Source organism: Oncorhynchus keta, chromosome 5, assembly GCF_023373465.1.
Source record: "Oncorhynchus keta strain PuntledgeMale-10-30-2019 chromosome 5, Oket_V2, whole genome shotgun sequence".
NCBI lineage: Eukaryota > Metazoa > Chordata > Actinopteri > Salmoniformes > Salmonidae > Oncorhynchus > Oncorhynchus keta.
The window spans coordinates 29,424,036-29,439,330 of record NC_068425.1 but is presented as its reverse complement, the minus strand read 5'-3'; the positions used below and the strand labels follow the sequence as shown (position 1 = coordinate 29,439,330).

The 15,295-nt window shown below is 40.7% G+C and overlaps 1 protein-coding gene and 1 long non-coding RNA gene across 3 annotated transcripts; one reads left to right on the top strand and one right to left on the bottom strand.

Annotated features, from left to right (window-relative positions):
• Positions 1-2,378: 2,378 nt before the first annotated feature.
• On the top strand, positions 2,379-8,416 carry gpr139 (G protein-coupled receptor 139). Its single transcript, XM_052520017.1, has 2 exons — positions 2,379-2,382; positions 7,319-8,416. Exons 1-2 carry the CDS (start codon positions 2,379-2,381, stop codon positions 8,296-8,298), a joined length of 984 nt encoding a protein of 327 aa, XP_052375977.1. The 3' UTR covers positions 8,299-8,416.
• Positions 8,417-9,919: 1,503 nt separating this feature from the next.
• On the bottom strand, positions 9,920-14,555 carry LOC127930113 (uncharacterized). Of its 2 annotated transcripts, none has more exons than XR_008136816.1 (3): positions 12,216-14,555; positions 12,021-12,148; positions 9,920-11,981 (listed from the first exon to the last, which is right to left on the bottom strand). It is a non-coding gene; the product is annotated as an uncharacterized LOC127930113 (long non-coding RNA). The 2 variants fall into 2 exon arrangements; XR_008136815.1 differs by having other exon boundaries at positions 12,021-12,180; positions 12,275-14,555.
• Positions 14,556-15,295: the final 740 nt, after the last annotated feature.

The window sequence follows — 15,295 nt, the reverse complement described above, 5'->3', positions numbered from 1 at the left end:
TGTCCACGTTTCTCCTACTACTGGCAGAGAGTCCCAGGAAGAGGGGAGGGATGGAGGGAGGGAGGAAATAATAGAAAACTGTGATTGTCCCAGCATGACAGAGGGAGGGAGGGATGCAGGGAGGGAGAGATGGAGAGAGGTAGAGAGAGAGAGAGAGAGAGAGAGGGAGGGGGCTGAAGTTATAGAAAACTGTGATTATCACCCACATCTTGCTCATGAACAATTCACCATGGCCCAGCACGACCCTTAAGAAGGGTGGGAGGGAGGGAGTGAGACTGGGAGAAAATTATAGAAAACTGTGATTGTCCCTCCATGTCCCCTGAGTCATTCCCCATGCTCCATCAAGGATAGAAGGGAGGGACAGAAGGGAGGGACAGAAGGAGAGAGGAAATAAGGAATGTGAGGGAGGGAGTTAGAGAGCAAAGAAAGAGGTGAATGAGGAGTGAAAAGGGAGAGAAAGGATGGAAGAAGAAGCAAGGGAAGAAAAGAAAAGAAAGAGTGAAGGTGTGAGGAGAGGAGGAAGAATCAAGTGGTGAAGGAAAACACAGAGGGAGAGAGAGGGTGGTGTCCTTGGACTGTTTATCTGGGCCAGCCGGAGCCTCAACGACTCAGCAAGGACGTGACGGTGCGCTGTCATTGTTCCCTGGTTTTGTTGTGGCGCCGTATATTATTATTTAATCGGGCTAACTAACGGACCCGCAAGTCCCCCCTCGTAACGCAGCAGGTGGAGGGTGGAGGAGGGGAAGGATATGGGGAGAAAGGGATGGAGGGAGGGAGTGAAGGATGAGGTTGAAAGGGGGAAGGGAGTCGGGAGTGAGAGAGAGAGGGAAGGTTGAGGAGAGGAGAGGAGAGGGAAAAATGGTCACAGGCAATATTCTACTGAGCAAATGATTAGTCTTTAGAAAGGGGTTAGGGTCAGTATTGTAGTAGTCCGGTCTCGAGACCACATATTGACTCTCTTGGTCTTGTCTTGGTGCCGGAAACATTTGTACTCGGTCTTGACTCAGTCTCAGAGAGTCTCATTTCTCCCAGAGACCAGCGGAGACCAGCGGAGTAAAAAACTCCTAATTATCAGCTTCCATTCAGTCAGCGCATTAAACCACTTCCCCAGGCCAAATATATACACTCCTTCCTTGAAACATGAATATCTTAACAGCCTTTATATCTATAATAGACATGTTTGCGTCGTGGTGCACCTACAGGCCTTCAGTGTGTGACAGGTTAGTGGTTCTGACAGGACAGCAACTGTAACACCAGAGCTCTTATGTAGGAGAGCACTTTTTGTAAAACACAAAGGGCCAGTGGTGTACTGGAGGGTATACGCAGGCCAGTGGTGTACTGGAGGGTATACGCAGGCCAGTGGTGTACTGGAGGGTATACGCAGGCCAGTGGTGTACTGGAGGGTATACGCAGGCCAGTGGTGTACTGGAGGGTATACGCAGGCCAGTGGTGTACTGGAGGGTATACGCAGGCCAGTGGTGTACTGGAGGGTATACGCAGGCCAGTGGTGTACTGGAGGGTATACGCAGGCCAGTGGTGTACTGGAGGGTATACGCAGGCCAGTGGTGTACTGGAGGGTATACGCAGGCCAGTGGTGTACTGGAGGGTATACGCAGGCCAGTGGTGTACTGGAGGGTATACGCAGGCCAGTGGTGTACTGGAGGGTATACGCAGGCCAGTGGTGTACTGGAGGGTATACGCAGGCCAGTGGTGTACTGGAGGGTATACGCAGGCCAGTGGTGTACTGGAGGGTATACGCAGGCCAGTGGTGTACTGGAGGGTATACGCAGGCCAGTGGTGTACTGGAGGGTATACGCAGGCCAGTGGTGTACTGGAGGGTAGCCTACACAAACGCAGGCCAGTGGTGTACTGGAGTGGAATATCATTTGCAGGCCAGTGGTGTACTGGAGGGTATACGCAGGCCCATATGTTTCAACAGGCCAGTGGTGTACTGGAGGGTATACGCAGGCCAGTGGTGTACTGGAGGGTATACGCAGGCCAGTGGTGTACTGGAGGGTATACGCAGGCCAGTGGTGTACTGGAGGGTATATTCAGGCCAGTGGTGTACTGGAGGGTATACGCAGCTAGAAGCATATACTCACTACTTAATCCCTACTGATACAACTTATCAATGATGTCGTACAATAGGGAAATCATGCACAAAGTAGCCTACACAAACGCAAAGGACGTGAAATATATTCACATGTGTGCTGCACACAGCCTAGTTTCAGTGGAATATCATTTGCAGGCAGCAAGAGCCTGCAGCTCTCAACTGGATTTGTCATGGAGCAGCTCACAGAAGAATGACATCGGTAGCTGGTAGAGTAGGACAGATGTTTCAACATGGTATCTACCAGTATATGCTAACTAAGGCAACAATGGGTATGCAAACCAGGTATTGAAAAAGTGTTGGTTGGTAGGCTATTTGTGATGCACAATTTTCATCATGTGCTGTTTGCATCAGGGGTGTAGACATGGACCGGCCTGGGTGGACAGAGGCCCACCCAATCAGATTGATGTAGTTTAAACATTGTTGTATATTTAGACCCTTACATTTTAGTTTTTTTTTTGTGTTAAAAAAGTGTGATTTTGACAGTGACAATTTGAAAAATCTATAGGAAAGCTCTCTTTTTATTGATTTATTTTCATTAGGAAAACATGGGATTTTCACAGGGTGCCTTTCCTTCACTGGAGGGACGAACCTTTTGGCAGAATTAGAGTATAGGGCTGATGGAAAGACAGCAGTCACACACAGCATGATGTTAACGGATAAGCAGTCCATAAACTAGGACATAATAAGCCAGTAGGCCCCAATCATAAGAATCCAAAATCACAACCATTAAGCATTTCCCAATTGAAATGTACAACTTTTAATTCCCATTGCAAAAAACACTTCACTTTTAGCAAAGTAACCGATGATCTAAAGTTTAAAGTGGAACTGACAGCGTTTTAACTACTCTGCGGATATGAAACGAACAGACAATCGTAATATCAGTCAAAAATATCAAATTCCCAGTTTATGCTATAAAACCAACTTTAGAAGACGTTTTAAAAATATGTTCTATTTGACTCAACGTTTCATGACGATTAATACTAAGCATTGTTGGCAGAATAGATGGATTAAGTTCAGTATAGGATTAATATAATCCACCAATACATTTCAGTATAGGATTAATATAATCCACCAATACATTTCAGTATAGGATTAATATAATCCACCAACACAGATTAATATAATCCACCAATACATTTCAGTATAGGATTAATATAATCCACCAATACATATTCAGTATAGGATTAATATAATCCACCAATACAGTTCAGTATAGGATTAATATAATCCAGTTCCATATACACGCAGTTCAGTATAGGATTAATATAATCCACCAATACATAGGATTAATATTCAGTATAGGATTAATATAATCCACCAACGCAGTTCAGTATAGGATTAATATAATCCACCAATACATTTCAGTATAGGATTAATATAATCCACCAATACAGTTCAGTATAGGGAGGATTAATATAATCCACCAATACATTTCAGTATAGGATTAATATAATCCACCAATACAGTTCAGTATAGGATTAATATAATCCACCAAACAGTTCAGTATAGGATTAATATAATCCACCAATGATTAATATAATCCACTAACGCAGTTCAGTATAGGATTAATATAATCCACCAATACATTTCAGTATAGGATTAATATAATCCACCAATACAGTTCAGTATAGGATTAATATAATCCACCAATACATTTCAGTATAGGATTAATATAATCCACCAATACATTTCAGTATAGGATTAATATAATCCATTCAGTATAGGATTAATATAATCCACATACATTTCAGTATAGGATTAATATAATCCACCAATACATTTCAGTATAGGATTAATATAATCCATTTCCAATACATTTCAGTATAGGATTAATATAATCCACCAATACAGTTCAGTATAGGATTAATATAATCCACCAATACAGTTCAGTATAGGATTAATATAATCCACCAATAGATATTAATATAATCCACCAGTAATCCACCAATACAGTTCAGTATAGATTAATATAATCCACCAATACAGTTCAGTATATATTAATATAATCCACCAATACATTTCAGTATAGGATTAATATAATCCACCAATACATTTCAGTATAGGATTAATATAATCCACCAATACATTTCAGTATAGGATTAATATAATCCACCAATACATTTCAGTATAGGATTAATATAATCCACCAATACATTTCAGTATAGGATTAATATAATCCACCAATACATTTCAGTATAGGATTAATATAATCCACCAATACATTTCAGTATAGGATTAATATAATCCACCAATACATTTCAGTATAGGATTAATATAATCCACCAATACATTTCAGTATAGGATTAATATAATCCACCAATACATTTCAGTATAGGATTAATATAATCCACCAATACATTTCAGTATAGATTAATATAATCCACCAATACATTTCAGTATAGGATTAATATAATCCACCAATACATTTCAGTATAGGATTAATATAATCCACCAATACATTTCAGTATAGGATTAATATAATCCATTTCCAATACAGTTCAGTATAGATTAATATAATCCACCAATACATTTCAGTATAGGATTAATATAATCCACCAATACATTTCAGTATAGGATTAATTAATATAATCAGTTCAGTATAGGATTAATATAACCAATACATTTCAGTATAGGATTAATATATAATCCACCAATACATTTCAGTATAGGATTAATATAATCCACCAATACATTTCAGTATAGGATTAATATAATCCACCAATACATTTCAGTATAGGATTAATATAATCCACCAATACATTTCAGTATAGGATTAATATAATCCACCAATACATCAGTATAGGATTAATATAATCCACCAATCAGTATAGGATTAATATAATCCACCAATACATTTCAGTATAGATTAATATAATCCACCAATACATTTCAGTATAGGATTAATATAATCCACCAATACATTTCAGTATAGGATTAATATAATCCACCAATACATTTCAGTATAGGATTAATATAATCCACCAATACATTTCAGTATAGGATTAATATAATCCACCAATACATTTCAGTATAGATTAATATAATCCACCAACGCAGTTCAGTATAGGATTAATATAATCCACCAATACATTTCAGTATAGGATTAATATAATTCACAGTTATATATTAATATAATCCAATACATTTCAGTATAGGATTAATATAATACATTTCAGTATAGGATTAATATAATCCACCAATACATTTCAGTATAGGATTAATATAATCCACCAATACATTTCAGTATAGGATTAATATAATCCACCAATACATTTCAGTATAGGATTAATATAATCCACCAATACATTTCAGTATAGGATTAATATAATCCACCAATACATTTGAGTATAGATTAATATAATCCACCAACGCAGTTCAGTATATATTAATATAATCCACCAATACAGTTCAGTATAGGATTAATATAATCCACCAATACATTTCAGTATAGGATTAATATAATCCACCAATACATTTCAGTATATGATTAATATAATCCACCAATACATTTCTTGGTAGTCCAAAACATATTGCTATCAGGTTGTAAATCACAGCTGGCCTGGTACATTGTTTGCTGCCTCCACATGCACTGTTTCCGTTTCAATTACTCAATATTCTGGACAAAAACCGACGAATGTAACTAAGGCTGGGAATGTCAATACAATCAAACTAGCGAGGGCAATGATCACAAGTCAGTCATAACGTGGCTAATAGGCTAGCGTGTCTATTTATGTAGCTAAAAACACAGAGCCTAATGTTAGCTAGATAACTAGCTAGATAGTTAGCTGCTAGGTGGATGTCATTTTATGCCATTGGAAGAGTGGGTGTGACTGACTTTTTCCCCTCATATCGTTTTTTTTTGGTGGCTATACACAGCTAGAGATGCAGGTGTCATTTGGTTATCTAGCAAGAACTTAAACGACTGTTATACAGTTAGCATATCTTTTGTGTCGCAAATTCACTCTACCTATCTTCTCCGATTTCAGAGCACTCACGTCTGAGTGCAAAACAACTAATGAATTTGCAAAATCCGAAACACCTGCTGAATATGACCAGTGTCAGTAAATATAGGGGGAAAAAGTCATAGTTATTCAAGAACTACACTAGGTAACACTCTAGATAACATGTAAACAGCCTAACCAGTTCTGCCACAGCGAGAAAAATTGTCAAAGTGAGGCGTTCTCTCATTTGTGTCTGGGAGTAGCTAGCTCGCAAGCTAGCCAATTTTAGCCAGTTAGCTTGAGTGCTTGGTTGGGACAAGCAAGCATTGGCAGGCAATCTGCAGAAGGACGAGGAGGCTACAATTCCCCATCATTTATCAGTGCAATTTTGACGGCCAACTAGCTGAAAAAGTTTGAAAGGGTTCATCTAATGTTCCTTCGTCATAATAATAATTTAGAACTCTTATTTTGGTGGTGATTTGTCTTGAATTGGACATTTTTCTGGTCTCGTCTTGACTCGTCACGGAACCCTTGTCCCCCTCCAGATCTCAGTCTTGACACGGTCTCGCCCTCCTCCGTTCTTTGGTCTTGACTCAGATTCGATTTGCTCCGGTCTTGGTCTTGAACCAGTCTCGCTTTAAGTGGCCTCGAACACAACACTTGTTAGGGTTATGTAAAGGGTTGTTATCTGGTTCTCTTCATGCCAATAAATGGAAGACAAATTAAACTTTGTGTAGACGTGTGTTTTTGTGTGTGTGTGTGTGTGTGCATGTACATGTGTGGGTGTGCTTGTTGTTCCTTGTCAATGACCTCCCCAGTAAAACTAACTCTCTTCCTCTCTCTTTCATTTTCCTTTGGCATAACCTGTTTTCATTCCACTTTCAATTTCAACCTCTCATCATTATTTTTTCTTCACTTCCATGCTTTTCCTCTCATGTAATTTCCCCCTCGCTTTCCTCTCCTTCCTATCTCTGTCTCCATTCATCTCCCCATATATCTGACCCTTGGCTCATACTCTCCCCCCTCACATCCATTCCTTTCTTTCGTTGCAACAACTTGTTTCCACTCTGCTTTCTATCTCTCCCTCTCATCTTTCTTTCTCAACTCTCACCTATTACATTTCCCGCCCACTCTCCTCCTCTCCTCTTCTCTGCTTTCATTCCCTCCATAAACCACCAATCTGTGCCTCCCCATCCTATCCCTTCATCTCCCAAACCTATTCCCTTGTGTCACCCTCATAACCTTCCCCCTCCCCCTCATCCAGCCAACATACTCACTGTCATCATCCTCTCCCAGCTGGTGTTACGGCGTCAGAAGTCCTCCTATAACTACCTTCTGGCGCTCGCCGCCGCTGACATTCTGGTCCTCCTGCTCATCGTCTTCGTCGACTTCATATTGGAGGACTTCATTTTGGGCGCGCCCCTTCCCCCCTTCCTCAACAAGGCAGTCCAGGTCCTGGAGTTCTCCTCCATCCACACCTCCATCTGGATCACGGTCCCCTTGACCGTTGACCGTTATATTGCAGTCTGTCACCCGTTGAAGTATCATAGCGTTTCCTACCCGGCCCGCACACGGCGGGTCATCATGGGCGTCTATATGGGGTGTTTGGTGTCTGCGGCGCCTTACTACTGGTGGCCTGAGCTGTGGCATGGTTTACCTGGAGGTGGTACAGTAAGTGGAGGAAGGGGGAGTAGTAGTAGTGCTGCGCAGCATGTGCTAGTCTGGGTGCACTGTGCGACTGTCTATCTCCTCCCCTGCTCCGTCTTCTTCTCCCTCAATGCAATGATCGTCAGGAAGCTCCAGCGCCGTCGCAGCTGCTTCCGCCTGCGCGGCTACTCCACGGGCAAGACCACCGCCATCCTACTCGCCATCACTTCCGTGTTTGCCGTCCTCTGGGCACCACGCACCGTCGTGATCCTTTACCACCTGTACACGGCGCCGCCGGCGTCCCCGGGTCCCGCCCGCCTTCTGCACCTCCTAACCGATGTGGCGAACATGCTAGCTCTCCTAAACACCGGGGTCAACTTCTTTCTTTACTGTTTCATCAGCAAGCGTTTCCGGACCATGGCGGCCACGGTTCTCCGGACGTTGTTCCGATGCCGTAAGCAGCCGCCGCCGTTCTACGCTGGACACAACTTCTCTATCACCAGTAGTCCCTGGATCTCCCCTGCTAACTCCCACTGCATCAAGATGCTGGTATACCAGTACGATAAGAACGGCAAGCCCATCTGCATCTCCTCGTGAGGGGGGAAGTGTGGAGGGTTTCCCTGACGACGACCTTGATGATGACCCGATTCTGGGACTCTTTGAGCTTTTCAAATGTCAACAGACATTTAGAGTGGAGGGCTGGAAAGGTGGAGGAGAGGAGATGAGAGGTGGAGGAGAGGAGATGGAGGAGAGGAGATGGAGGAGATGGAGGAGAGGAGATGGAGGAGAGGAGAGGTGGTGGAGAGGAGATGGAGGAGAGGAGATGGAGGAGAGGAGAGGTGGTGGAGAGGAGAGGTGGAGGAGAGAAGAGTGTCTGAGAAGAGGAGACAGAAAGATATGTGGTTGGTGTATGAATACGCAACAATCTATCTATCTGAAGTGAGAGAAAGAATGCTTGAGAATAAGAAGAAGAAAAGTTGAGACATCAAGTAGGAATGTTGCTGAGCACAAACAGCAGAACAGAACTAACAACCCAGCAACAGTGTGTTGAGAAGCATCTCTCCACTCGTTCATGCGGAAAAGCAATCTAACAGACTGATCATTCAGCCTGGATAACTGCCTGTCTTTTTGACTGTATTACTGCTCCGACAGTGTCTGACGATGAGCTTTGACTGTGATCAGGGACTGATAAACGAGCATCATGGCGGCTGCTTATTACTGGGTTTTATAGCCAGCCGTTTGTAAATGGGAATGGAGAGTGACACTGAGGAATTCCTCTGTGACATATCAACCTCGCTTTGACATTGGGACGTTTTTGGTACTGTCTCTGATATACTGCTGTGGACGGATGGGGAGGAGGAGGTGATGGGGGAGGGACAGTGGGAGGATGAGGGAGGCTCTGAATCTGAACAGATGGCCATCAACCAACGGGAGCCCGCTCTAGTCAAAGAGTTCATCGCAGAGACTCTCAGCGAGAGAAACCACTCACCTTTGAAGAGGTACCCGTGGCATTGATGCTCAAGTCTTTAGTGATGGCCTTAGATGATTTGATTCACAATCACTACCATGTCCTCTAACGTGTTTTGAAACTCTGCTGACATTTCCTGTTAATATATAGTGGGTCTCAGAGGTGCATTAGACATTACAAGAGACTTTTTATTCAAAAACGGATCTGTGGATTTTAAGATGTTCTCGGTGAGTGAATTCATCAAAGATGGAAGGGATTGGGAAAGATAACCATCCAATCAGGAGCCATCTCACAGGTGTTGTTAAGGATAAGTAGTAGCTGCCTGTTGTTGTCATGGTGAAGGATTATGGTAGACTTGAATGTTAGATCAGTGTTCTTTAATACCGATCTTGACGACACAGGTTTTTGTTCTAGCCCAGTACTAACACACTTGATTCAGCGAATCAACTGATCATCAAGCAATGTGAGTGGTTGAATCAAGGTGTGCTAGGTGTGTTAGTGCTGGGACCAGGATTAAAGGAGATTGTTGTAGACGCACAAAAATAAAGCAAAACAATTACAGCAAAACAAGTAGAGGTTCCATAGACTCAGTAATCTTGTAACCATGGATTCCACAATTTTAAAGGAGGACATTACTACCATTTTAAAGAGTCTTCAATTAAATATTGGTTGTCTTTGATGATTGTCTTAGTCATATTAGAATGAATGTATTTGTGCAGCTCCTCAAACCATTAACTTTATATCACTGACTGTGTGTGTGTGTGTGTGTGTGTGTGTGTGTGTGTGTGTGTGTGTGTGTGTGTGTGTGTGTGTGTGTGTGTGTGTGTGTGTGTGTGTGTGTGTGTGTGTGTGTGTGTGTGTGTGTGTGTGTGTGTGTGTGTGTGTGTGTGTGTGTGTGTGTGTGAGAGAGCAAGAGAGTGAGAGAGAGAGATAGAGAGAGTAAACAAGAGTTAATTCATCAATAACGCCAGAGGTGTGGTATATTGACAATATACCACGGCTAAAGGGTTGTTCTTATGCACGATGCAGAACGGAGTGCCTGGACACAGCCCTTAGCCCCTTAGCCGTGGTATATTGGCCATATACCACATACCCCCGAGGTGCCTTATTGGTATTATAACCAGGTTAACAATGTAATTAGAACAGTAAAAAGCCAGTTTATTCTCACTCTCACCCTCATAGCTGTATCTTTCTATTCTCTCTTCAACCCTCCTCTGTCTGACTGGCACGAGGGTGAGAAATTAGATGACTGAGAAACTATGAATTTATGAAGCCACGACAACTCATAGATCAACTGTGTTCTGTCCTGCCCAGAAACAACCTAGAAAACCAGCCAGGTTGCTCACGATTGACTGCGAAATTTGAAGTCCGTCCAGGTAACCAGGACATCAGTAGAAGACTTAAAAACCGTCTGCTAGGGGCAATGGTGAGGGCTATTACCATCATGTAGGCTTGGGTTTTGCTAGGGCAATGTGGATGGGGATGGGGATGGGGATGGGGGATGGCCGTGTTCGATCCAACTGCTAGGTTTTAAGCCTATCCCAAACCTTAACCCTTACCTTAACAATTCGGAATTAATGCCTGAACTTTAAACATTTTAGGTACATACAAGTGTCTTATATCAGTTAAAAGCTTAAATTCTTGTTATTGTCCGATTTACTATAGGCCTTACAGCGAAAGCATGCCATGCGATTGTTTGAGGACGGCGCCCCATATCAACATATTTTTCAACCAGCACAGGCTTCATAAAATCACAAATAGCGATTAAATAATCACTTACTTTTTGAAAATCTTCCTCTGATTTGCAATCCAAAGGGTCCCAGATGTAACATGCATGGTTGTTTTGTTAGATAAAATCCTTCTTTATATCCCAAAAAGTCAGTTTAGTTGGCGCTGTCGATTTCAGTAATCCACTCGTTCTGGAATTGCATAGAACTCATTGCAGTTTACTTTGGGCACGTCAGTCAGACAGGAAGTGGAGAAAAATACACCCTAGCCTAAATAAGTTTTAACTGTGGAGTTCCTTTTGTTTTAAACCTATCCCAACCTTAACCCTAAATTTAACCATTCGTAATTAATGCATAAACTGAACCTTAAAAATCAAACGTTTATAGACAAACGTTGGATTCTGCAGTAAGACTGTGAGAGCTTGTTGTATAAAACACATCTCTGTTATTTTCTGTCCAATGAACATCCACACACACATTACACATGCACACATACACGTGCGCACACAAACATACACACACACATATCAATGCACAAACACTTCAGGCAAAACATGTATGCATCTATCCACATCGGGTGAAACTAAGCCAGAGGGCAAAATACACAAAACATTTCCTTTGAGGGATTCAGCGTGACATGGCCTCATAAATCGTGCATTAAATGCATCTTATATCTGATGAATGGTAGAAATATAGCTCCATCTCTCATATTTGATATCTCCTTGTAGGCTATTACCTTCTCAAAGTTGTCCAGTGGCCTCTGGAGGGCAGCACACTCAGGCCGGTCACCCGGGATACAAGTCAGTACTCGACCTTCATCCATCTCTGAGGATGTTGGGAGATGACGTGGAAACCAGCCACTCAAGGCACCAGTGAGCTCTGTTACCTTCAAGCATCTGCCTCCAGTTGCTTGTTCGAATCCAGGCATGGAAAGTTGTGTTAGATTTATTTTAAAGAAGCCTATCCCAAACCTTAAACCTTACCTTAACCTGACCAATAGACAAAAAACAAAAACATTAACCTGACCAATAGACAAAAAACAAAAACATTAACATGACCAATAGACAAAAAACAAAAACATTAACCTGACCAATAGACAAAAAACAAAAAACAAAAACATTAACATGACCAATAGACAAAAAACAAAAACATTAACCTGACCAATAGACAAAAAACAAAAACATTAACCTGACCAATAGACAAAAAACAAAAACATTAACCTGACCAATAGACGAAAAACAAAAACATTAACCTGACCAATAGACAAAAAACAAAAACATTAACCTGACCAATAGACGACAAAAAACAAAAACATTAACCTGACCAACCAAAAAAACAACATTAACATGACCAATAGACAAAAAACAAAAACATTAACCTGACCAATAGACAAAAAACAAAAACATTAACATGACCAATAGACAAAAAACAAAAACATTAACCTGACCAATAGACAAAAAACAAAAACATTAACCTGACCAATAGACAAAAAACAAAAACATTAACATGACCAACCAAAAAAACAACATTAACATGACCAACCAAAAAAACAACATTAACATGACCAACCAAAAAAACAACATTAACATGACCAATGGGCAACCACCAAAAAACAACAATGTGACCAATAAACATTGATTGGACAGGGTTCAAGTCAAGGTAAAGAGCATGCTGGGTCATTATTGACTATTGACAGTGTATCAGCTGAGGTCAACTATCTTCATTATATAGCTCTAATAACATACCTCCCTTCCATGCTCTGAAGGGGAGTAGTTCTTTTTAACAAATGAGTGTGTGTGTGTATCATTGGAAAGATAATTGCTAAAGCCTGTGATAAGAGTGATGTTGACAGGTTAACAGGTTAACGTTGTTTTGTGATTGTCCATTGGTCATGTTAATGCAATGTTTTGGTTGTCTATTGGTCATGATGAGCAATATGCATCAATACCACAACAGACACTTCAGTACCACTTTATTTGACCAGTTGCAGTGTCATAACATTGTCATATTGTCATAAACATGACATACCAAATTATATAAGATATCCTGACAGTTTGTCACTGAATGTCAAGTGACAATCAGTAATAAAATGTCAAACAGGACTTCATAACTATCCCAGAAAATGCAATGGGAGTGTATCTAAGCAATTATGGATTTTCTTTATTGAAAGCATCCCAACATTGCTAGTGTGACATTCGTTTATAACCCTCGTAAAAAGGTTTCCACCAACGTTAATTAGACTGATTACGGTCATTTGATTTGTGAAAGAGTAAACTACTACTGAAAACACCCAGGAGGGTGCAGTTCTTGCCTGACCTCTGGTTGGAAAACAGATTCAATGAATACGACCCAGGTGTCCTCTCCATTTACCACGTGAGAGACTCTGAAGCAGGTGGGAGGGAGTGGTAGTTGCTATGGTGATGACTAGGGAACACCCACTGTTGGTGACATCAATAACTCATAACCGAATAATCATAATAGGAAACTCTTCTCTGGAGGCTTCACGCTTTTCTCAAACAGATACTGTAAACCTGTAGAATATACTATTTTATTATCCTCCACTCTTTCATTTTCTCTCTCAGAGTGTGTCGGTATGTTTATGTGTGTGTGTGTGCGTGTGTGTGTGTGTGTGTGTGTGTGTGTGTGTGTGTGTGTGTGTGTGTGCGCATGCGTGCGTGCGTAAGTCTTTGTGTGCTTCCACGTGTGCGCGCATCTGTCTGAGTGCAAGAGCTTTCAAAAGTGCGTAAAATATCAAGTCAGTTAAGACAAAAAATGTGTACAGTAAATGAAGCAAAATATCTCTGTACTCTAAATGATTAAATAGCTTATTTATGCTCCTTGGTGTTGATGACCAGTCCACATACAGAACATTATTATTAATAAATTAGCATATCTGAGATTGTATTTCCCTCTGCTTACAGAATGGCAGTCTACTAATAGCTTTTCCATTGTGTGTTTTCTACATGTCAGGCTCTTTTTAAAATCAGTTGTTCTCGTAGCCTGTTACCAGATCTGTTGGTGCTGTATTGACAACTCAAACCAATGACCATAGGAGTTGTCAAGACTGCATAAGCAGATCTGGGATCAGGCTACCATTCCTCGATGACAGCACTTCATAAGATGTGAATTGATTGAATGTAATGCATTGATTGTTTTGGCTAGGATAATTAAGGTGCAATATGTGGAAATTGCTCTGCCATTTCCTGGTTGCAAAAATTCTAATAGTTTGCCTAATGTCAGTTTATGTGACAAAACAAGCAGCCATTGTGTAGAGAATTATTGTACCATCTAAACTGCTGTGAAATATATATTCCATAACCAACAAATATTGTATTTTTAGCTGTTTGAAGTTGGTGTACAAAACCAAAAGTAAAACAAGCAAAAACGAAACATAAGAATGGGAAGCATAGAAATAGTGCATATAAAACAGATATACAGCTTCTCGGACTCGCTTTTAATGAGAATGACAGATCTATAACTCAGATTTCTATGTAAATTTGGTCAGGTCACCCAAAAAGTTACATATTGCAGCTTTTACTAATGAATTTAAATGAATATAATGTATGTACAGTATGTATTTGGTTATTTCCTGTGAGAAGGCATGTTGATATTTTATAACTGAGAATAAGATAAAGATACCCTCTAAAAATCAAAGATGTCTGTCTGGTCTTGTTTGTCTCTGTCAATTGTTTTTAACATGTTTACACATTAAATAACACAGTTGAAGTTGTATTGATTTTCCTAATATATTGTGACACACATGGCATGATTTGATGTGTAAAGTAAAATCCTGATCCTTATTTTTTAATGTTCCTCATGATGAACAGAATACGTGTACCAAGTTTCATGGTTGTATCAGAAAGTGCACAGATTCAGTATTTTCTTGGCACTTATCTGCATATTGTGCAAATGAAAAGGTTTTCAAAATGTTGTAACACCCAATGAATATCACAATATCACAAAGTACATACCAAAATCCTCAAAGAGTTGTCATATCCTAAATGAATCTGATTTTTCACGTTATACTTCAGACCATCACGTGATAATTCAAACAACAAGGAGGTCAAAGACACTCACTGAATGTGTCCCAAATGACACCCTACTCTCCATACAGTGCACTACTTTTGACCAGGGCCCATAAGGTTCTTGTGAAACGTAATGCACTACGTAGGGAATTGGGTGCCACTCACCCACTGTCACCACTCACCATGAGAATTGTGCAAATGTTTTTCCATTGTTACAAAATCATTGCATCATGTATGTGTTCTTGAGTCTCACCTTTACACAGAGTTGTCGTGTTACTGCATAGCCCGAACTGGTACCGGGGGACCTTCAGACGAGTCTTGTGAGTCCTGTGGGCGTCCTAGAGTAAAGAAACATGTATGTGTTCTTGAGTCTC